Genomic DNA, 22,821 nt, shown 5'->3' with positions numbered 1-22,821 from the left:
ACATGGGGAACTGGCTGCTCACCCTCCCCCACTCCTACTCTGCAGCAGGGACTCTCAGGGGGCCCCCTGGCCCGCCTTTCTTCCCACAAAGCCTTTTCTTTCTCTACTACATTGTCTGAAACAGTCTTTCTCTCCATAAATCATAGTGTTTTATGTTTAGTTCACAGTGTGTTTTGTTTGATTTTTCTTTTTTTTTTTCCTTTTAATAATTATCTTTTAAGTTTTTTTTTTTTTTTTCATGCTCCAGGTTTTAATTTCTTAATTTTTTTGTTTTTTGTTTTGTTTTTGTTTTCATGTACCATAGTGTTTTAACCAAACAGTTGTGGCCACTCATGGTGAGGAATGACCGCTAGGAGTGTGTGGGTTCTTTGCAATACACTTGGAGGTCACTGCCCCACGTTGATGTTTAGGAGGTTGAGAGGTTTGCCCTAGGTAAGTGGTGACCCTATAGGATAACAGCTGGGGCCCTGGGGGCGGCGTGGCCAGTGGGCAGTACGCCCTACAGTGACTACAAGGGTCTCTGAAGGCGGGGAAAACATGGCACAGAGGAAAGTGGTCCAGAATGTGCCTGACTGCACCCCGGGCTTCTGCCTGAGCTGCTGGCATCTCTGCTTCCCTTTTAGGAGGGCAGCAGAGACCTGACCCTGCAGATCTGTTGTGGGGAAGGCCCAGGTTCTTAAGAGATCTGCATCACTGGTAGCAGTGTGAAGCAGAGTGGTCTCCCCTTCTCACACCAGGAACAAGCCGTGTGTGATCTAAACCGATGTTCAGACGTCAGGGTGAAGCAGAGTGGTCTCCCTTTCTTTCTCACACCAGGCATAAGCTATGTGTCTGGCCTAAGCCCACGTTCAGATTTCAGTGCAAAGCCTCAGCCACTGGGAGACAGCTAGACTGTGTGCAGTGTGTCTCACCCAGTACTGCTGATGCCTGGGCACTGTAGAGGTCGAGTGGCAACCCTGGTCTCCAGCCCTCTCCAGCCTGACAGCAGCTGTCCCTGACCTCTTCTGACATCCCTGCACATAGTTGCCCCATCTGAGAGCTACTGTTGTCGGGGAATTTGTGGGTGTTTTGTTTTTTCCTTTTTTGATGCTGGGGATGGAACCCAGGGCCTTGGCACATGCAGGGCAGATGCTCTAACACTGAACCACATCCTCAGCCCTTTTTTTGTGTGTGTGATTATTTTGAGACAGTGTTTGGGTAAGTTTCCCAGACTAACTCAAAACTTGGGGAGCCTCCTGACCCAGCCTCCCCAACAGTTAGAATCACAGTGTGTGCCACCATGCCCAGCTACATGTGAGATTTTGAGACTCCTTGTATAGAAATTTAGGAGCCTGGTACATGGAATTGGAAACCTGTTCTCTGAACAAGTAGTGGTGTCTATAACTGAGGCCCTGCCCAAGCCTGGTGCTGAGCCCGTGGTCAGGCAAAGGCACATGGCAGATACAGCTCTGACCTTGGGAGCATGCACTTATCCATTCAGGTCCCTGTGTTCACCACCGTAGACAGGACTGCACGCCTTCCTCTTCTATCTGTTCCCCTCCCAAGTGAGCATCCTCACCAGTAGGAAGTTCCTCTAAAGGTGTCCCCCCTTTGGGAACACCACAGAATGTGGTGCAGCTGCCTGCCTGGTATGTGCAGATTGATCTGCCTCAGAGCCCCACAAGCTGTTCCCTTCCTGTTCAATGAGGGAGGGCAGGGAGGGGAGCAAGCGGGGCGCAGGCCAGCTATGGCCTGGGCTGCCTGGAAGGCTGGCGCAGCTGCCCAGGCTTCATCAGGGTATGAACATGAGTTAATAGGGAAGTGTTTCGGGCTCTTTGTATTGAAACTGTGCAATATTTTCATCAGGAAAGACCATAGGAAAAGAGTGTTTGTTTCATGTCCCATGCAATTCAGATAAAATGTCTTCCTAATGAGATTCCTGAGGTAAGTACCTGGTCGTAATTACTGGACCCTCCTCCCAGAATATCTAGCAGTGTCCAAACAGAACTTCAGGCCATTAGGACTTGCACTGTTGTTCAGTTCTGTATGCGGGTCAGTCACACCATGAGGTGAAGCAGCGTGCCTCTGGGAGTCACAGCCACAGACGTGGTGAAAGTGTACATCCCCTTCCCAGCTGGACTCCAGCCAGGGCTGAGCAGGAGTGTCCTGGAAGCAGTGGAGGGAGAGGGACATGGCCCTGTCATCCCTCCTCAGATGCCTCCTTTCCGCTGCCCCTGTAGAGCCCCTTGCCTGGCTCCGGACTACGACTGGTTTCTGGCCACCACTGTCTACAGAGGACCCTGCTTTGTCCCCTGTGTAGCATCACACCATGGTTCCCATTGCTGGTGTTTCCTTGTATCCAGTGGAGGGTACAAGCTGCAAGCCAGAGGCAGCTGCCGGATGACAGGAGAACTCCAGAGTGGCAGGCCAAGGGAATTACTGGCCCAGGGGTCTCCTGCCCCTGCAAGCTGGGGGCAGTGATGCTTATGGCCAGTAATGGAGTGATGGGGCCCCCCGTGGCCGCCCCTAGCTTCAACGCATGGTCCCTTGTGTTGACCGCCCCCCTCCCTGTGTTTGGCCCTAGTGTCCCAACGATGAGATGTCAGAGTCAGGCCAGTCTTCAGCAGCTGCCACACCCAGCACCACTGGCACCAAGTCCAACACTCCCACGTCCTCCGTTCCCTCTGCCGCCGTCACACCACTCAACGAGAGCCTGCAGCCCCTGGGGGACTACGGCAGCAGCACAAAGAACAGCAAGAGGGCCCGGGAGAAGCGCAACAGCCGCAACATGGAGGTCCAGGTCACCCAGGAAATGCGGAACGTCAGCATAGGTGTGTAGCAGCCCACACGCCCAGTGCCTCAGTCCCTGCAGGGGAGGCCAAGTGCCCTGAGCCTCTCCTGCCTGGCATCTAGGAGGCTTCTCTTCCTTTTGGAATCTAGTATTGACAGCTGTAATGGTCAGCTCAGGCTTTCATGACACTGGGAATTGGGTGGCTTAAACAAGGGAAGTCTGTTTTCTCCTGCAGGCTGGGAGCCCGAGCCCAGGTATGGAGGCTGGTTTCTCCGAGGCCTTCCTCTGCCTTGCAGATGCCACCTCTCCGTGGGCCTCATATAGCCCCACTGTGTCTGTGCCTGGTCTCCTACTATAAGGACACCACTAGGGACACTACCTCAATGCAGTCATGTTGGGGTCAGGACTTCCTCCTACGGATGGGGAGGGATGCAGCCCAACAGAGCAGTCTCGCAGTTGTGGCTAGAGGGAAAAGCAGGACCTCTGTCATTACGAGGAGGCTCACGGCATGGGGTTGAGCAGTCCTGTGTCAACATTATGCTAGGCCTTCCCTCCAGGACTCACAGTGCTGGGTTGTGTCCATGTGGCCAGTGTGGAGAGGACCCTTTTTTGACACCTGGCCATGGGTCTGCAAACATGATGCAGAGGGCCACTGTGAGGGTGAGGGTTGCTGGACTGTCCACTGACCACGTGTTCCTTGTGCTCCCCTCTAGGTATGGGCAGCAGTGACGAGTGGTCTGATGTTCAGGACATTATCGACTCCACCCCGGAGCTGGACATGTGTCCAGAGACCCGCCTAGACCGCACAGGAAACAGGTGCTCACAGGACCAGGCCCTGGGTTGGGGTCAGCATTCACTCAAGCCAGTGCCTGTGGTTGAGGGTGCAGTCCTGTCCACGCTTGCACCCACAGGCTCTGGGTGTGAGCGAGGCAGAGCATCATGGGGAGCTTGTGGCAGAGAAGGCAGCTCATCTCACAGTGGCCAGGAAGCAAAGAGAGGAGGGGCCCCTAGTGACCTCACCCCCAGTGTGGCCACCAGCTGGTGACTCAGTCCTTAGCTCTGGGGCCTTCGGGGATAAAGCCTGGCGTGACAGCGGCTGTGGTAGGAGGGGAAGAGGTCTGGGTATGAAGCAGACAACTCTGTCCCCTGCCCTGTGTCCCAGCAGCCCCACCCAGGGCATCGTGAACAAAGCTTTTGGCATCAACACTGACTCCCTGTACCATGAGCTGTCGACAGCAGGATCCGAGGTCATTGGGGATGTGGATGAAGGAGCTGACCTCCTAGGTAAACTCCCCGCTGACTCCCTAACTTTCCGTTGGGAGAGAATGGGCTTTCCATTGGTTGGTTGGGTGTGGTGAAAAGACATCTCTGTGTGCTCCTGGGCCAGGCACTGTTGTCGTGCAGTTTTAGTAAGTTGAGGTTCTCATGCTACAAGTTCCACCCTGTAAGCCTATAGTGGGTGGATTTTCGTGTGCTCACAAGGTCGTGTGACCATTAGCACCCCGTTAGAGCATCTTTACCCAGAGAGAAACCCCGTGCAGTCCCCAGTCTTCCTCTGGGCCCCTCCTTGGCATTCTGCTCTGTGGGGCATTTTGGGAGGGTGGCCATTTGCCAGCATTCTGTGTGAGGAAGTTCACAGACAGCCTCCACATTGCCAAGGAGAGCTGAGCTCCTAGGCACCCCTCCTGCCAGCACACGCTCAGGGCATCCATGGGTCCTCAGGCAGGGCAGGCAGAAAGCAGTGACCTTTAGCTGGGCCTCTGCACAACACCTGCAGGGGGAGCTCGTGGTCTTGGGCGCAGCCCCAACATCTCTTGCCTGCAGCAGCAAGAGGCTGTGTGCCCACAGGTCTGCCTGTGGGAAGGAGCGGCTTTGTCCCATTTCTCTGCATGGTTCTGGATGGGTCCATGGAACGCTGCTGCTTGGTTCTGACTGCCTCAGAAGGAGTAGGAGCTTCAGTCAGAGCAGCCTCTGAGGGCGAGGCTGGGGTCGTGGAGCTGGCCAAGCCTCCACACCTGGCCCATCAGCTGTCCAGCAAAGCGCTCACCCTGCAGCTCGACTGCTGCTCCCCCACCTCCTGCTGCTCCCCCACCTCCTGCTGCCTGTCGCCCTCAAGGCTCAAGGTGTTTCCCTGCAGCCAGGTGGCCTTTCAAACACCACGGGGTCGGCACAGGCAGAAGGCTGACCTTCTTGTTCACTCTGCTCCAGAGGCTGTGGGCCTGCCTCCTGGCGTCTCAGGGCAGGGCATCTTCAGGGATCTGAACTCCCACAGTGCTCAGCACCAGCCCTGACAAGCTCCGAGCAGAAGCTCTGTTCTGCCAGGCTTGCATCTGAAGTGCTGGCCATGTCTCCCTATCGTGGGACTCGTACCCTGAGCTGCTCCCATGCTGGCTCAGTGGGGTTGAGTGTGCTCACACTCCAAGGGGAGGGACTAGATGCTCCCGCGGGGAGAGGACAAAATAAGCAGCCTTTTCTGTCAGGACGTATTTCTAATGGAATTTTTTTCAGAAGGGTTTTAGAATATTTTTACTTTGTTTTTGCGGTATTGGGGGTTGAACCCTAACCCTTGCACGTGCTAGGTAGTGTTCTCCCTCTGAGCCATATACACAGTCTTTTAAAATTTTTTTATTTGGAGCCAGAGTCTTGTTAAGGTCCTAACGCTGGCCTTGAACTTGCCATGGTCCTCCTGCTTCAGCCTCCTGAGCTGCTGGGATCATGGGTGTCACCACCACCCAGCTGAGGCAGTCACTTTTTTTTGGTACTGGGGATTGAAACCCAGGAGCACTTAACCACTGAGCCACATCCCCATCCCTTTTTATTTTTTGAGACAGGGTCTTGCTAGGTTACTGATACTGGCTTTGAACTTGTGATCCTTCTGCTTCAGGCTCCCTAGCCACTAGAATGATAGGTGTGGCCCTTGTACAAACCCAAGGCCTCACACATCCTAGGAAGGCCCTCTACCACTAAGCTATATCCCTAGACCCGTGTCACTTTTGATTGAAAGTGCTTCTGCACATTTTAATTTCTTTTCCTTCGTGTGACTGAGCTCTTTTGCACTGTATAGTACATGATCAGCTCTCTTCCATGTCGAATTGCATGGTGGATACTGCTGAACTGGGTGGCTGTGGCATCATCTCCAAGGACTGCCCTGGGGTGGATTTCTAGGAATAGAAGCACCAAGTAAAGGTGCAGGACTGAGGACCCTTGCTGCACACAGCTCCTCTCATACCAGCCATGAAGCTGTCCCACCCACAAGGAACCTGCTGTCCCTTAAGGCACTTGTGCCTGCAGCATGGTGTGCTCCCTGAGGAGCCTGCAGCCTGTGTGGAGAAGCACAGGTCCATATTGAGGAACGCAACACAATCCATGCTGTACTCACAGCAAGTCCCCCCAGGAGTGCTGCCTGGCCCACAGCTGCTGAAGGCCAGCTTCCGTCAGACCCTCACCACTGAGCGGTAGGGAGGAGACAGCATCCCCCAAACACATGGGCATAGGAGCTTATCCCTGAGCTGTGCGCAGCTGGGTGCAACTATGCTGAGGCTGCAGACAGGCACAGGGGGCATCTGGAGACCCCCTGTGTGCACAAGAGCACCCCTGCTCACCACAGGTGCCCACGTATTGGTGAATTTAATGAAAAGGTAAAAGTCTTCTTCCTAGAAAGACACATATGCAGACAAAATCTCTGTTTCCATGTCAAGGACTGTGTCCCCACCAGCCACCCTGCTCCCAGCAGTAGCACTGGCTACTGCTGGGAAAGTGAGACCCCTAACAGCAGCCCTGAGTGACCACCCTCTGCTGGTTTTAACGGCTCTACTGAAATGTGGCCCACCCCCACCATGTCCTTCACCCATCAGAAGAATGAAGCTCGGTGGCTGTCTACATGTTTAGAGCTGTGTGACCACTGCCACTACAGAACACTGCCACCTCCTGAAAGGAAGCCCATACCCAATTGGCAGCTCTCCCCCAACCTGGCAGCTCTGGTCTGCTTTCTGGATTGCCTCTTTTGAACCTGCCAGTGGCCTCCTGCCCGGTGTCTTTTGCTCGCTGTCCTCCCGAAGGCTGAGTAGCTGCCCACTGCATAGCTGTGCTCACCCTCTCCTGCCTGTGCACACAGCCTAGGCACTGCTCCTTCTGCTCCTGATGCACACGGCCCTCAGTAGTTCTGCAAGATTGCCAGGCTCCACCAGCTTCCTCATCAGCTGGTGGCCCCTGTGGCCCATCCATCTGTCCGTCAGGCAGGCCACCACCCCCATGCTCATCCTGTAGCCCTGGCTGTGGAGCCATCCCCTCCTGCCATACCTGCCTGATTGACGCAGCTGTAAGCCTGCTTTCTCTCTGCAACTGGCCCCTCCTTGTCCATCAGGGAACCTCAGGCCTGTGAGATGCCCCTGTGGGCATTGCTTATTCTCAATCTAGGTAGCGTGGTCCCCATGTCACTGCCATACAGCATCTCTTAAGTGGTGAGGACGGGAAAACCTCACTGAATCTTAGCCAGAAGCCATGCAGCCTTTCAGGAGAGCCTGGCTTCTAGGGGTCCTGGCAGCGCTTACTCCTAAGAGGCCTCCAGGCGCATGTGATGGTCTTTGTTTCCAACAGCTGCCCCAAAGAAGGACTTGCATCTCTGTGGGGAGCTCTGCAAATTGCTGGCCACCCAGGGAACCCCCTGGTCCAGGTTGCATGAGACATGCTCTTGAGATGATGGACATTCTGGAGCCTTTAGTTGTACAGTGTGTGTGACCCAGGTTGCTGCTGTGGTCTGGTGGTAGGTCAGTTTGGCTGCCGAGGAGGAGGAGGAGGAGCAAGCAGGCTGTGTGTCCCTCTCCTGTGATCACCCCAACAGAGTGCACTCTGACAGGGGCCACCCCAGCATCCAGCCCATCACCACAGTGCTGGCCTACGTCATGGGGACCACATGCTAAAGGCAGCCCTACCCCTCCACTGCCCATGCAGCTGCAAAACAGCAGCAGCACCAGTGCAGGTCCTTTAGTGTGTGCACGTCTTGCTGTGGGAAGATCCTGTGATTTCAGGAACACATGGTCTCTGCATACGGCAAGTGGGAGGTTGCCCAGCCACGCTGTCGGGAGTGGCATCCCTGTGGCCCCTATCCCCTCAGTGGAGGAAGTAAAAGGACCCTGGCACCAGGCAGCTGTTACTTCCCTTGAGCCTAGGATTCCAGTAAGTGCAGTTATTCACTATTACTTTGGACTCCCCGTGAGAGGAAGTCTGCTGCAGATGGAACTGGAACGTGCCAGTGGGTCTGAGACCCACCACAGTCTCAGAGCTCAGCAAGGGCACGTGCTGTTCCAGCACCACCTCATGGGAAGTTCACGCACACAGACCCTACAGAAGGTGTTCCCAAATTAGGGACAAAGGGACTGAGGCACAGAGAAGCAAGGAGCTTGTCTGCATCCCTTGGCTGGGACCTGAAATGCTAACAGGCTGACCCACACTCTGCTACAGACGGTCAGCTGGCTGTTCTTCAGTGACCCATCCCACCCCTGTGGTGACCAGCCCTGGATATCTAGAAATGACCTTGAAAAGTAGATATGCCTGTGGGAGAAGCCTTGAGCACTCCCTCAGGACCATTTCAGACCCAGTGGCTGAGCCTTTCAACTTCTGGGTGTCCTCACAGATCACCAACTGCTGGCTCATAAATCCATTCAGTAGCAGGAAAAAATGAGTGATGGGCCTCTTTTTCTGGACCTGCTGAATGGACTCTGATGTTCAGGCAGAAGAGTGCATGTGAGAGCTGTCTAGACTGAGGAAGCTTGTGATGACAGTCACCCTGGACTGGGCAGTGCCAAGCACCCCCACCAGCCAGAAGCCAAGCACAAATCTGAGTCTTGTGACTCAGGTGGCCATGGGGCCAGGTGGTCTTTCCAGTAGAGGTGCTGGGTTACAGTCTTGACCAATGCGAAGGCTTGGTGCACATCCAACCTCACACCACAGTTATTCACTAAGTGGGTTAAAGATCTAAATCTGAGGATACAAGGACAGTGGAAAAGAATATTGGGGAATACCTTTACAATCTGGGCTTCTTCATGACCAGAAACACAAAGCAATATTAACAGGTGTGACTGTTGAAAATCAAGAACACACACATATGTACTTATACACGAGGCTGTGTGCATAGCAGACCCAAGGCCCTGGGTTCTATCTGTCACACACACAAAAAAGATATATATGTGATCTCCACCATTCAAGTAAGTCAAGGGCAATAGAAAATGAGCAAAGTATAAAATAGAAACTCACAGAAGATACCCACAAACATGAAGAAGCTCAGCTCCAGGATTAACAAGGAAGTGAACACAGGAAGCTGAGAGGGATAGAGCCCTAGGGTGCCACATCACAGGGGACCAAGAGGGTTGCTTGTGAGTGAGCAGCCTGGTCTGTCTTGGTTTGGAGTGGATGTTCATCTGGAGTCTGCCAGACTGGAGAGTGGCAAGAGGACCCTGCTTATCAGCAGGTGCACTGCTGAGCTTGAGTCTCTGCAACGCAGCTAGGTGTTTTAGATCAAATGGGTCTTAGTTTGTTTTGAGCCTAGGGGTGCTCTATCACTGAGCCACATCACCACCCTTTTTATTTTTTATTTTGAGACAATCACAAAGTTAATGAGGCTGGCCTTGAACTTGGGATCCTTCCACCTCAGCCTCCCTAGTTGCTGGGATGGCAGGTGTGCACCTCTGTGCCCAGCCTCAAGTGGGTCTTTAATAACACGTTGCTTTCTTGTGGAATGCACCAAGTGGAAGGGATTGTTTAGTAAGATCTATAAGAGAAAGCAGTGCTTTCCACACAGCCACCCTGTGCACTGGAGAGGTATGTGCCCAGCGAGGACAGCCTACACCACCCCATGCTCCCCACCCTCCTCTGCCTCTTGACTTGTTGATTTCCTCCCTTCTCAGGAGGGTCCTCACTCCCTGTGACCCTCTGGTCATTCCTTACCACAGACCAGGGCTGGCCCGAATAATGCAAATCCAGCACCAGGTGCCCATCTGTCGTCAGGTGACCTCCCAAAAATGTGCCAGTGAGTGCAGCCAGCTCACTCTGGGGGCCTCTCAGAGGGCATCCTGCACCCATGGTTCCCAGTCGCACCCTCTTGCTAGTGGAAGACAACAGGAGAGGCTATTGAGCCCCCGAGAACTGAAGGCCCCTGTCCTCTATGGCTCCATCCCACTGCCTTGTTGCTTCTCATGCCCTTCAACGTGGAAATGGCTGGATCATTGCTTTTTCTTTAATAAGAATTTCTTTATTTGTTGGTTTCAGTCACCAATTGATCTTTGTCGCTTCCTTCCCCGTTTCTCTGTGCTCTGCTGGACGTGGCCCAGGGGAGTTCTCAGGTGTGTATCTCTCCCGTCTATGTGTGTGGTCCCCCTTTCCACTGTGAGAGCAGCTGGAGCTGGGTGCACACACATGGGATGCTCCCCTGCTGCTGGCCATCACCAGGCTGTGCACACAGACCCTGACTTGTGAGTGGCTGCTCTAGGCGCCTGGCCACTAAAGCCCCTTGCTTTTGCTCGCCAGTCTGCTGCTGCCCGAAAGCTAACATGGATTTGCTGCCCTGGCTACTGACAGGCCCCTCATATCTGAAACCCTTTTTCAAGCCTGAGAAAGCACCCAAGGGCCATTTCTGTAGTCCCCAGAGCCACTAGGAAGGGACTACAGTTGTCAGGTGCACAGGGGATAAGGGTCCCCATAGGGCAGCTGGGCTGCGCTGTCTTCCTCTGCCCGAGGCCTACCTGCCCTTCAGCAACCTCTTGCTTCAGCAAGGCAGCTTGAGCCCAGGCTCAGGTCGCCTCCCCTGTGTGGGCACCCCCACTGCCCTTCAGCCCAGCACCTGTGGATGACCACAGGTCATTCTGGTCTGGCAGTTGGCTTTGCAGCCCAAGGCTGAACTTCTCAGAAGGGGTAGCTGGTTTCCTCCTGTCTCCTGCCCTCCTGACCCAGCCAGGGGTAGCTCTGAATTGCCACCTACCCTGCTGTCTACGTGGGCTTAATGCGCTTCTTTTTTCTCCCTCCCTGCCCTGTCGCCCGTCTCCTGTGGGACTGGGACGTTCCCCAGTGCGCGATGACTTTTTTGGTAAGGCCAAGGCCCTGCTCTGATGTCTTTCCTCCTTCTGGCTTCCTCTCTACCTGACATCTTCTCATGCTTCATGAGCTGTTTGCTTTATTCTGCATGGTGGGGGCAAGGGGGCCCAGGCTTCCCAGATACCCCCAGGCATGGGTTATGGCGTCATCTCTCCACTACCTCAGCTGGCTGTGCCTTGGTGGACAAACCTTGACCTAAGGGCCCAGCCCCTAGGCACACTGAACCTACATATATCCAGTCCAGACACTCTGAATGTCCCCAAGCCCACAGTGCCTCCTGCACCCCAGGGGAGGTGAGAATGGACAGCCAGCAGAACCCCAGCCCCTGTGCACCTTGCCATTGTAGGACTGCACAGAGAGCAGCAAGAGGGAGTGGGGGGCCAGCTCTTAGCTTCAGCACTGTCCTAAGGGATTCCATTTGGCAGTTTGGGAATTTCTGGAACATGCCTGCAGGGAGCCTGGCCTGTGGGGTCCACTTGAATCCTGATGGGGGCAGGGCCCATTTTTCTGCAGGAGACACTAGGGAGCCCTGTCTCCCTCATATCTGCTCTCCCTGCCTTCTACTGACCCTGAAGCATGGGCCAGATCCTGCCAGGCCTGCACACAGCCTTGGGTGGCCTGTAGCTGCTGTGGCCATCCCTTCTCTGAGTCCCAGATATTGTCTGTGTCCCCTCTCACTGAAGCTTCAGTATCCATTCTCCAAAGGGTGGCTCTGTAAGGCCTCTGCTTGGTGTTGAACCTAGTTGCCAGAGGGCTGGGGAGGGGTGATGCTGATGGGAAATGCCCAGAGGCCATTCCAGGTGCTTGCAGCACCCAAACTTCTCCTTGTGGGGGGCAGCTCTGAGAACCCCTCGAGGCCCCTGTGTGGGGAACCTGCCCTGGGTTTCCTGGCTCACAGGTATTTGCAGCCTCCCTACCTTCAAGCTGGGGCCCCTGGGAAAGTCTGTCACCCCAAGGAAGGTATGGCAGCATCCGGGTCTAGCCTCACAGGACTTGGGGAAAACCTCTGCCCCTTGCATTTCAGGAATGGGCAAAGAAGTGGGGAACCTGCTGTTGGAAAACTCACAGCTTCTGGAAACCAAGTAAGAGGCCTTCTGTGTCACAACTGGGCAGCCCCTCGCCAGGCCATAGGCAGGCCCAGGCCAGGGGCCTGGGAGGACTTGACCCACAAGGCTGAGTGTGCCTCCAGGGCTCGATGACCGCTCACATGGATCATGGGCACCGTCTTGAGTGGGAGGGACTCAGCAGAGCTCCTGGGCAGTTGCTTCAGAAAGCTTGGCCGGGTGACCATACAGTGTAGCACCCAGGTCAGGTGGGTTGCCTGCCCTTAGCCACTTTTTTTTTTTTTTTTGGTACCAGGGATTGAACCCAGGGGTACTTTACCACTGAACTACATCAGTAGCCCTTTTTATTTTTTATTTTGAGACAGAGTCTTGCTAAGTTGCTGAGGCTGGCCTTGAACTTGTGATCCTCCTGCCTCAACTCCCAGGTTTCCCTCAGCCACATTCTTGACTAGAATGTACCTTCTAGTGCACATCCTTAATAATCTTTACAGAAATGCTTTGAATGTGGTGAAGAATGACCTCATTGCCAAGGTTGACCAACTGTCAGGGGAGCAGGAGGTACTGAAGGGGGAGCTGGAAGCCGCCAAGCAGGCCAAGGCCAAGCTAGAAAGCCGGATCAAGGAGCTGGAAGAGGAGCTCAAGAGGTGAGGGCTGTGGGAGGGCCAGTGGGACTCTGGCTTCCATCGTGGGCACCCTCTTCTTGCAGCATTCCCAGAAGTCCAGGCCCAGCCACTCAGGGATGTTCACTGTCTGCTCCCCTGTGGACCCTGTGTCTCCCTCCAGCCCACTGTGACCTAGCCAGGTGTGGTCCTGTCTTCTGTGTCCCTTCTTTAGATGGCATTTCCAGCCCCACTTCTTCATTCAGGAGGATCAAGGTGGGGAGTGGGTGCCTTGGCAGCCCACACCCCACCTCTAACCCCCTCAAGGTCTGAATATGCAGCCCGTTGGGAGTCCTATGTGATGAGAGGGGTGGTGTGAGGAGAGCTCATAGAAGCCAGATCTGCTAAGGACCTGCCTAACCAACCATGCCCAAGAGTGTCCTTGTACTTGTCCCCGCTCAGCCTTTGTCCACCTCTTCCTTGGCCAGAGCTGCCAGAAGTCTGGGCCTCATGTATGTGAGGCAGGGGTATGGGACCCTCCCAAGCCCAGGGCACCTTTGGGATCCCTATAGGGCTATCCTTAACCTGGGCCTTCCCAAGTCCCTGGGGTCCCCTCACCTTGCCCATTTCTTCCTAACCCTGCAGAGTGAAGTCAGAGGCTGTCACTGCCCGCCGTGAACCCAGAGAAGAGGTGGAGGATGTAAGCAGCTATCTCTGTACAGAATTGGTATATTCCACTATTAACCTGCGGGCTCGGGTGGGCGGGTTCCCTGGGACTTGCTGCATCTGGCTCTGGACCCTCCTTACCTTCCTACGTGATCTCTGAACCCGGTGCCTCCTTACCCACCACCACCAGCCCCCTGTCCTTGTTCATGCATTCTGCAGTCATAGGCAGGTTTCCCTGTCACCAAGCAAGGCTGCAGAAGTAGTGCCAGCCACTTGCTGGGCCAGCCCAGGAGCCTGTGTGTTCTAAGGAAAGTCCTCTAGCCTGGGCAGTAGTAGGCCCCCAGCTCAGAGTCCTATGCCTCCCTCAATAACAGGCCTGGGCCACATGACCACCTGCTTGAGGAGAGCCCCACAGTCTTGCCACTCCTCAGTCAGCTGCATGTGGGCGTGGTGAGGAGGAGGTGATGCTGGCAGCAGGCTGCAGCCCCTCTCACCTTGAGTGGAAACGAGGAGTTGGTCTTGGCCTTCCCACAGCCCAGGCCTCAGGTTGGGTATATGCACCTGAGAAGGCCAAGTGCTGCATATGGGGGACCCTTCAAAGGCCACCACCCCACAGATCTCTCAAAGTTCTGCTGGGCCTCCCAGCACCATCCTGCCATAGCCAAGGCCCAGCTATGGGGAGCAGAATGCTAGACCCCCACTTGGGGGCCAGTGGGACTCCCACAACCTGAAGCATCCTGCCCAGGCACAATGGCCATGCCTGTGATCCTAGAGATTCAGGAGGCTGGATGGCATGTTTAAGTCCAGCGTGGCCACTTAGCAAGGTCCTAAGCAACTTTGTGAGGCCGTCTCAAAATAGAAAACAGCTAGAGGTGCAATTCAGTGGTAGAGCACTCTGGGTTCAACCAGCAGTATTACCAAAACACCACAGGGTCCTGCTGGCTGCACCTCCCTAGATTTCCCCTTGCATTTCACCTTGGACCAGTACCCGCTGTGCTTCACCTGAGGCATGAAGAACTGTCCCAAGTGTTCAGAGACTTGTAGAAAAAGTTGCCTGTGTTGTACACTCAAGAACAGCATGTGATGCTTTGGAAAAAAAAGGAGCCTAATGGGGGCAGGTGGACTTGCCATCCCCCTCCCCCCCGTCTACATCCTCCTATAGACACTTACCTGAGGATCTGAAGAATGTCCATGACTTTGGTCTGCCTACACCTGGAGGTCACGTTCCCCACCCAGGTGGCAAGCATCCCAGCAGCAGGTGCAGTGTGCTGGTCCAAGCCCTGCCTGCCTCCTGCTCTGACCATAGTGCCTCTGCCCTTTGCAGGACAAAATCCCCATGGCCCAGCGCCGCCGCTTCACAAGGGTAGAGATGGCCCGTGTGCTCATGGAGCGCAACCAGTACAAGGAGCGGCTGATGGAGCTGCAGGAGGCTGTGCGGTGGACTGAGATGATCAGGTGGGCCCCAGCCCTGCTCCCCAGGTGTCTCTAGCTTGAGCTGTGGTTTCTGAGCAAGGGGTGGTGGGACAACCTCCTGCATGTCGAGGATGAGGCTGGCCTCCATAGCACCACCCTCCTGAGGGGGAAGAGCTCCTGGTCCTTCCTGTAGCAGCCTGCAGCCTTCAGGCGGGGCAGGCAAGAGAGCCAGCAAGCTCCTCTGTGTGTCCTCCCCACAGAGCTTCCCGGGAGCACCCATCTGTCCAGGAGAAGAAGAAGTCCACCATCTGGCAGTTGTGAGCGGGGTGGGCGGGATGCCTGGAGGGTGGATGGTCAAGCCCCCAGGGCCACTGCTACTCACCCCCTTCCCCACCTGCAGCTTCAGCCGCCTCTTCAGCTCCTCCTCCAGCCCGCCCCCGGCCAAGCGCTCCTACCCGCCAGTGAACATCCACTATAAGTCTCCCACCACTGCTGGCTTTAGCCAGCGGCGCAGCCGTGCTATGTGCCCGGTCTCAGCAGGCAGCCGACCCCTGGAGTTCTTTCCTGATGAGTGAGTGTCCTACAGGTCTCACTGCTCCTCTGGCCTATAAAGGGAAGGGGGACAGCGAGAACCAGGGCTGGGAGGGCAGACCTGGCCAGGGTGTCAGGTCATGACCTCTGGGTGCACATGCTATGTGCCCTGGCCCCCCAGCCTTAGTGAGCATTGCTGGTCACCTCCAGCATTCTGTTTCAGCTGCCCCTTGGCAAAGGCTGCATTCTCGATGGAGCTCCCCTTTGTCCCTGCTCCTGTGCTGGGCTCCACAGTGGCCCTGGACTCTGCATGGCCCTCTACTCTGCACTGTGCCTGGGCTCTTGAACATCTTGCTACAGCAAGGAGCCATCTCAGGCTTGATCTCCACCAGAGAGATGCTGGCCAGGCCTCCACCCCAGCCTGAGCTGTAGGTCTCTGCCAGCTGAGCCCTGGTGGGTGGCAGGACAGGCTTCAGGACAGGAGCAGGTGCTGGATGTGACCTCCAAGCCCAGGGCACACCCATGGCTGGGAGAAGGCTAGCGCAGACCCAGGCAGGATCCCCAGCATGTGTGCTCCCTGGAGAGCCGGCCCTAGGCCGTTCCTCTTGGATGGAGATGAAACCTGTAGTTTCTCCTGACCAGTGAGTGCACGTCTTCCGCCCGGCGGGAGCAGAAGCGCGAGCAGTACCGCCAGGTGCGCGAGCATGTGCGCAATGATGACGGGAGGCTGCAGGCCTGTGGTTGGAGCCTGCCCGCCAAATACAAACAGGTGCGGAGGGCAGGCCCAGGGCCAGGCGTCAGCAGGGAGCCTCACTGGGTGGAGGGACAGGCCTAGGCTGGTGGGACGGGCTGTGGAGCATGGGGCTGCAGGGCAGGAGGCTCAGGGCAGCTGGGTGGGGCTGGTCTGCCTTCTGCATTCCCGATTGAGCTCCCCTTTGGTGTGCGCCCAGCAGTGGGAGTGGCAGGACTGGCCTGCACCTGCCTCTGCCCACACACCTGCTGTGTTGCAGCTAAGCCCCAGTGGGGGCCAGGAGGACACCAGAATGAAGAACGTTCCTGTCCCAGTGTACTGCCGCCCTCTGGTGGAGAAGGACCCCACCATGAAGGTGTGACCAGAAGACTCCAGCAGAAGATGGCGGGCAGATCAGGGAGGAGGGCAGCCCTCAGGAGGCCAGCAGAGGGGTGGGTACACCTGGATCCTGGGCTGTGTCTTACAGCTGTGGTGTGCCGCTGGTGTCAACCTGAGTGGGTGGAAGCCAAATGAGGATGACTCTGGAAATGGAGTCAAACCAGTGCCAGGCCGTGACCCTCTGACCTGCGACCGGGAAGTGGAAGGCGAGCCCAAGAGCAACCACACATCTCCTGAGAGGAAGAAGGTCAGCAGGGCTAGCCAGGAGTGGCAGATCTAGAGGAGAGCAGGGGCAGTGCCCCCTCCGAGGCTGGGTCCTGGAGGCAGATGCTCCCGGGATCCAGGCCACAGTTCTCCCTCCAAGGGGCAGTACTGGCCCTGCTGCCTCCCAATTCACTGTCCCTGAGCCAGGAGCAGTGCAGGAGGTGGCTGTGGTGACCTGGCACTACCTCTTAGTCCAGGGCAGAAGAGGCTCTGGAAGCTAGGTTCTCATGTCATACAGAGGGACAGGCAGGAAGGGGCTAGACACTGAGGGAGGGCAGAGTGCTCTGTGGAGTTTCACATCGCAGCTTGACCTGGGCCAGGGACTTAGCCTCTCAGAGCTTAGGTCTGCATCCTGGAAAGGAGCCCTCTAGCTGTGGTTCTAAGTCCCCACTGGGTGACAGGGAGAACAGCCTGTGCGCTGGAGCTCACTGGATCCTGGAAGCTCCCTGGCCCTCTTACTGCTTCAGAGTGGCCCTGAGCTGAGGCCCTAGCCTTGAACCCTGTGCCCTGAAACAGGCAAAGGAGGCCCCTGAGACGGACGCCACGTCCAGCCGGGTGTGGATCCTCACCAGCACCCTGACCACCAGCAAGGTGGTGATCGTTGACGCCAACCAGCCGGGCACCGTCGTGGACCAGTTCACGGTCTGCAACGCCCATGTCCTGTGTATCTCCAGCATCCCTGGTGAGCCCTGGTCCCCACTTCACCAGGGTTACCCATGAGTGGGCACTGCCCTGTGAAGCTGGTGCTCAAGGGCGATGGTGCCTCCTTTCTACCAAAGGGCGACTAGAAAGTTTCCTAACTAGAATGAGAAGCCTGCTGGAAATGGAAGTGGACAGTGGACTGTGGCCAAGCCAAGTGAGACCTTAGATCCCATGTACAGGAAGATGCTGTCAGGTGGCCATGTTCTGCCTAGTGCTGGTGCTGGCTGCAGGAGGGCCAGGATCACACCCAGCTGACAGGAAGTGGCCTGTGGGGGCACTCCATGAATGCCACTCAGTGGCAGAACTCTTGCCTAGTGTACATGAGGTCCTATTTCAACCTCTAGCACCACACAATAAAAAGTAACCCTGGGGACTGGGGCTGGGGTTCAGCGGTAGAGCAGTCACCTAGCACATGCAAGGCCCTGGGTTCGATCCTTAGCACCACATTAAAAAAAAAAAAAGAATAAAGGTATTAGAAGAAAAAAAAAACTAATCTTGGACTCTAGCATGGGCCAAACTAAAACACCACTCACAGGCATTGAGGAAGCATTTTTTGTACTGATGTAACCCTCTGTTTGGGTCCAGACCCCAGTTCCTCACCCAGGGCTCTAGAGTTGGAGGTGTAGGAAAGGGGCTTGGTCTCTGCTTTTCAGTGGCAGCTGCTGACTTCCTGGGACCAAGCCCACACAGGGAGGAGTGGGTGGAGGGCCTTGCCAGCTCTAGTGTGGGACCTTGGGGCTGCTTGCTGCAAGGACCAGAGCCTCCTACTCGATCCCCCTGGGCCTAGGAGCCCACCTCACAGCAGGCTCAGGGTGGATGTCATCAGGGGGCAGGTGCTGGGCTGGCTGACCAGAGCCACCTCCAGCGGGAGAGAGGAAGCCTGGCCCCCAGCGTGGGCTGATGGGCTGCCGCACTTCCTCACAGCGGCCAGTGACAGTGACTACCCACCCGGGGAGATGTTCCTGGACAGTGACGTGAACCCTGAGGACTCAGGCACTGATGGCGTGCTGGCTGGCATCACCCTGGTGGGCTGTGCCACCCGCTGCAATGTGCCACGTAGCAACTGCTCCTCCCGAGGGGACACCCCAGTGCTGGACAAGGGGCAGGGTGAGTCTTGGGTGGCTTTTTTCTCTCAGTCCCTTGTTCCTCTGTCTCTGCCTAGCTGAGCATACTTCTTCCACAGGGGAGGTGGCTGCCACTGCCAGTGGGAAGGTCAACCCATCCCAGTCCACAGAGGAGGCCACAGAAGCTACAGAAGTTCCAGACCCTGGGCCCAGCGAGCCAGAGGTGGCTGCAGTACGGCCTGGGCCCCTCACGGAGCATGTCTTCACTGACCCGGCCCCCGCCCAACCCTCCAGCACCCAGCCTGGCAGGTGGGCTCTCTCAGGTCCTGCAAGACAGGAGTGGAGGAGAGACTGGCAAGGAGGGCAGGGTCTCAGGGCAGGGTGCAGACACAGGCATCTGCAACCACCTGAGCCACTGTCATTCACATAGTGAGGATGGGCCAGAGCCAGATGGCAGCAGTGTACAGCCCCAGCCAGAGCCCAATGGGGACCCCTTGGTGGTGAGCAGCAGTGCCGCACCTACTATGTGGCTGGGAGCCCAGAATGGCTGGTGAGTGGCCTGGGGCAGGGGTGGGTGGGGTCTCTAGGGAACCCTGGCCCACCACAGCCTCCTCCCGCAGGCTCTACGTGCACTCAGCAGTGGCCCACTGGAAGAAGTGCCTGCACTCCATCAAGCTGAAGGACTCTGTGCTAAGCCTGGTGTATGGGACCCCAGGCCGACTGGGGTGGGGTGGGGTAGTCTGGCCATCCTGAGCCTGACTCAGCATCTCCCCACTCTAGGCATGTCAAGGGCCGCGTGCTGGTGGCTCTGGCAGACGGGACTCTGGCCATCTTCCACCGTGGTGAAGGTAGGTATTAGAGGCCCTACCCGAAACTAGTCCAGAGGGCTCCCTGGGTCCTGGGGCCATCTTTAGCCAGGCAATGGGTCCTCCACCCCAGCCAGGCCTAAGCAGGTTTTACGGGCTCTCCAGATGGCCAGTGGGACCTGAGCAACTACCACCTGATGGACCTGGGCCACCCACACCACTCCATCCGTTGCATGGCCGTCGTGTACGACCGCGTCTGGTGCGGCTACAAGAATAAGGTGCACGTGATCCAGCCCAAGACGATGCAGATTGAGGCAAGTGCTGGCCAGCAGCCTGGGCTCCGCAGGGAGGGCACTGAACTGCTTAGCCGGCATTGCTTCCCCCCTGGAAGCCACATTAGGAAATGGCTAAAAGAATTTACTCCTCTGTTCAAGACATGGGCAGATGAAGGGCAGCTGGTGTACTGTGCTGCTCTGCCTGGAGCCTGCCCTCTGCTGTGCACCTTTGAAACAGGTCAGGGACACAGCTCCCCTCCACCCTGCGCTTGGTCTCTCCAGGTCCTGGCTGGAAGCCTGGTGGCCTGTAGCCTGGGGAAGCCCCAGGGCTCGGCAGGGCAGGCTCCCTTTCCTGTCCTCTCCTGCCCCAGCCCCTGCTAATAGGCTGCTATGGCCCTGCAGAAGTCATTTGATGCCCACCCACGGAGGGAGAGCCAGGTGCGACAGCTGGCATGGATAGGCGATGGCGTGTGGGTATCCATCCGCTTGGACTCTACCCTGCGGCTCTACCATGCCCACACGCACCAGCACTTGCAGGATGTGGACATCGAGCCCTATGTCAGCAAGATGTTGGGTGAGGCACCATACCAGGTGGGTGGCATGCAGGCACAGCTGGGCTTCACTGACCACTCTTCTCCTGTCCCCACCCAGGAACTGGCAAACTCGGCTTCTCCTTTGTGCGCATCACGGCCCTACTCATTGCGGGCAATCGCCTCTGGGTGGGCACTGGCAATGGAGTTGTCATCTCCATCCCCCTGACAGAGAGTGAGTGACTCCCCCCCAGCACCCTACAGTTGTACTGACTGCTGCTGGCTTGCTTGGTTTCCCCGGTGGGTGGGCTCCACACAGCCACGCCCAGGAGGCTCAGATCCCTGCCCCTCCTCCCCAGCTGTGGTCCTGCACCGAGGCCAGCTCCTGGGACTCCGAGGTAAGTCCACAGCGCCTGCCCTGCCCTAGACACAGACCAAGGTGGCGGCTCCCCTGCGCTCTTGAGCCTGCTGGAAATACGGTGACTTGCCCCCCCCCACACACTGTCTCCAGCCAACAAGACATCCCCCACATCTGGGGAGGGTGCCCGTCCAGGGGGCGTCATCCACGTGTACGGGGACGACAGCAGTGACAAGTCTGCCAGTAGCTTCATCCCCTACTGCTCCATGGCGCAGGCCCAGCTCTGCTTCCACGGGCACCGTGATGCTGTCAAGTTCTTTGTCTCTGTGCCAGGTGAGGGCTGCCCACATCCTGCCTGGATAGCTCTGTGGGTGCAGCCATGGCCCCTCACGGGCAGCTGTCCTGAGGTCCCTCTGCCCCTGACAGGCAACGTGCTGGCCACCCTCAACGGCAGCGTGCTGGACAGCCCTTCGGAGGGTCCCGGGCCTGCCATGCCTGCCGCTGATGCAGAAGGCCAGAAGCTGAAGACCGCGCTGGTGCTGAGTGGCGGCGAGGGCTACATCGACTTCCGAATCGGTGAGTGGGCACCGGCAGGGCAGGCCGTGGTATGCCAGGCAGGACCCCTCACTGCTGCCCACTCTCCAGGAGATGGAGAGGACGACGAGGCGGAAGAAGGAGCCGGAGAGGTGAGCCAGGTGAAGCCTGTGCTGTCCAAGGCGGAGCGCAGCCACATCATCGTGTGGCAGGTGTCCTACGCCCCTGAGTGAGGCCATTGCCCCCCTTTCCACTGCCTGATGCCAATATGTACATAGGACCCCGCCGGCCTGCCCCTGCCTGCCCCGGGCACCCATAGTCCCTTTCTAACCTCTCAACCTGCAGCTTTCACCTGAGGCCCAGGCCCCCGAGTGGCAGGGAGTAGCCCCCCCCCCCTCAGATGTGGGTGGAGTGGGCCATGGGAGGGAGGCGGGAGAGGGAGGTGGAGAGGTGCCTGAAGCTCCTGGTCAGTACCCCTACCCAGCATACTCAAGTCCCAGGGGCACCTTAGGGCTGGGGCAAGGCAGGACCAAGGTGGTTGTGGGCAGCCCCTGCAGCTGGCCTTGGCTCCACTGTTACCTCCTCATTCCTGGCACCCCCAGATCAGGAGCAGGGGCTTCACTCTGCTCTGTCTTCCCACCCAGTCTACTTGCTTTTGCATGCTGCCCTGGGAGAGCCAGGCCTGGTGCCCATCCTATGCCCAGGGGTTTGGCGCTCAGACTGCCCAGGTGCCTGGGCCCTAGGTAAGCCCTATCTAGGGTTTACACCTTCCCTGACTAATGTCCCCTCGGTCCCCGCCCCAGCCTCCCCAGAGATATGGCATGGAAGCTTGGGGCTAGGGTCCCTGAGGCAGCACCTTCAAAAGACAGACCAGGTACCCCTCACCCCCTGAAGCCCAAGGTCGTCCAGCCCCTCACTGACTGGTGTGCCCCAGGCTTCCCCTGGGCATAAGACTCACCTTTAAGGAGCAGGACTTTATAGTCCTGCCCCTCCCAGAATCCCTTAGGGTGGAATTTCTCAGGCTGCTAGGGCAGGCCCCGGCCTCAGGAAGAAGTGGAGGCTCCTGCCCTCTGCTAGGGTTAGTCCTAGGATGCAGGCTCAGCCTCAGGTTGATGGGGGATGGTGCGCTCCTGGGGCCTGCTTCCTGCACAGGGCTCCAAGGAGCCCAGCTCCCAGACACGTACCAAGTGCCTAGCGTTGCCGCTGTGGCCTGCTCCCTCAGAGAACTGACAGGAGGCTGCCAAGCAGAGGCCGGAGGGGCTATGCCACTGCAGCAGGGCTCTAGGGTTGTGGCAAGGGGGCAGGTGCTGCCCTTGCAGGTCTGCTCCTCCACCTTCCTGGGCCAGGCCTTACTCCTCCCACCAGAGGTACTGACCAGGGCAGTCTGGCCCCCGCTGCCCACTTCCTCCCACCAGAGAAGCACAGATCTTGGGGAGCTGTCCCATGAGCCCAGCTGGCCAACACAAGCTGCAGCCACAGGGAGCTGCAGGCTTCTCCCCACCACCCTGCCACCTCTCCACTGTGATGTATGTCCCATGTCTGTCCCCACTGGAGTGTGAAATGACTGGAGTGAGCTGGGTGGGTGCAAGTAGAGGAAAGGCCGGGTGTGCTTCTCCTCAGGCTTTGGCCCTGCAAGTGAACCCACGTATCTGCTCTGTATGTAATAAACGTCTTAACACGTGCTGCTGTTGTGTCCCTGGGACCGAGCCAAGCCAATGCTCACATGGTTTTCCTCCAGTTTATTATGAAAAGAAATGGGGGCGAGCCAAGCGCCAGAGGTATCCTGCACGACCTGGCCCTCTGCTCCGCGGCCCGCTTCTTCGTAGCTGTCCTGGCACACCCGGTCCGAGGGGGTGGTCCTGTTGGGGGCAGTCCTGTCGGGGGCTACTCGTACAGCCAGTGCCCGACACTGTCCTCCCAACAGAGGAGCTCATCCGACCGGAACCAGAGGGCGATCTCGCGGCGGGCGCTCTCCACCGAGTCGCTACCGTGGATTACATTCCTGCGCGGGACGGGAGCGTGGGTGGACCG

At 57.3% G+C, this 22,821-nt stretch overlaps 1 protein-coding gene and 1 long non-coding RNA gene across 2 annotated transcripts in view; one reads left to right on the top strand and one right to left on the bottom strand.

Annotated features, from left to right (window-relative positions):
- Mapk8ip3 (mitogen-activated protein kinase 8 interacting protein 3) overlaps window positions 1–22,471 on the top strand; it is a 40,060-nt gene extending 17,589 nt beyond the window's left edge. Inside the window, exons 7-33 of the mRNA XM_048789381.1 lie at window positions 2,564–2,810; window positions 3,484–3,586; window positions 3,933–4,054; window positions 10,096–10,107; window positions 10,830–10,847; window positions 11,880–11,937; window positions 12,411–12,563; window positions 13,164–13,245; window positions 14,509–14,639; window positions 14,858–14,914; window positions 14,998–15,168; window positions 15,771–15,897; window positions 16,139–16,234; window positions 16,346–16,504; window positions 17,038–17,203; window positions 18,148–18,330; window positions 18,407–18,596; window positions 18,718–18,837; window positions 18,908–18,988; window positions 19,068–19,135; window positions 19,259–19,407; window positions 19,771–19,942; window positions 20,020–20,133; window positions 20,258–20,296; window positions 20,410–20,589; window positions 20,683–20,832; window positions 20,902–22,471. Of these exons, the coding sequence (XP_048645338.1) occupies window positions 2,564–2,810; window positions 3,484–3,586; window positions 3,933–4,054; window positions 10,096–10,107; window positions 10,830–10,847; window positions 11,880–11,937; window positions 12,411–12,563; window positions 13,164–13,245; window positions 14,509–14,639; window positions 14,858–14,914; window positions 14,998–15,168; window positions 15,771–15,897; window positions 16,139–16,234; window positions 16,346–16,504; window positions 17,038–17,203; window positions 18,148–18,330; window positions 18,407–18,596; window positions 18,718–18,837; window positions 18,908–18,988; window positions 19,068–19,135; window positions 19,259–19,407; window positions 19,771–19,942; window positions 20,020–20,133; window positions 20,258–20,296; window positions 20,410–20,589; window positions 20,683–20,832; window positions 20,902–21,023 (3,270 nt within the window). The 3' untranslated portion in view covers window positions 21,024–22,471. The remainder of the gene's footprint in view (window positions 1–2,563; window positions 2,811–3,483; window positions 3,587–3,932; window positions 4,055–10,095; window positions 10,108–10,829; window positions 10,848–11,879; window positions 11,938–12,410; window positions 12,564–13,163; window positions 13,246–14,508; window positions 14,640–14,857; window positions 14,915–14,997; window positions 15,169–15,770; window positions 15,898–16,138; window positions 16,235–16,345; window positions 16,505–17,037; window positions 17,204–18,147; window positions 18,331–18,406; window positions 18,597–18,717; window positions 18,838–18,907; window positions 18,989–19,067; window positions 19,136–19,258; window positions 19,408–19,770; window positions 19,943–20,019; window positions 20,134–20,257; window positions 20,297–20,409; window positions 20,590–20,682; window positions 20,833–20,901) is intronic.
- Window positions 22,472–22,514: 43 nt separating this feature from the next.
- Window positions 22,515–22,821, bottom strand: part of LOC125612313 — a 4,408-nt gene continuing 4,101 nt past the window's right edge. The window contains exon 2 of the long non-coding RNA XR_007342636.1: window positions 22,515–22,792. This is a non-coding gene — a long non-coding RNA (uncharacterized LOC125612313). The remainder of the gene's footprint in view (window positions 22,793–22,821) is intronic.

Source organism: Marmota marmota, unplaced genomic scaffold, assembly GCF_001458135.2.
Source record: "Marmota marmota marmota unplaced genomic scaffold, marMar, whole genome shotgun sequence".
NCBI lineage: Eukaryota > Metazoa > Chordata > Mammalia > Rodentia > Sciuridae > Marmota > Marmota marmota.
The sequence above is the reverse complement of the archived record's forward strand: the minus strand, read 5'-3'. Positions and strand labels throughout refer to the sequence as shown.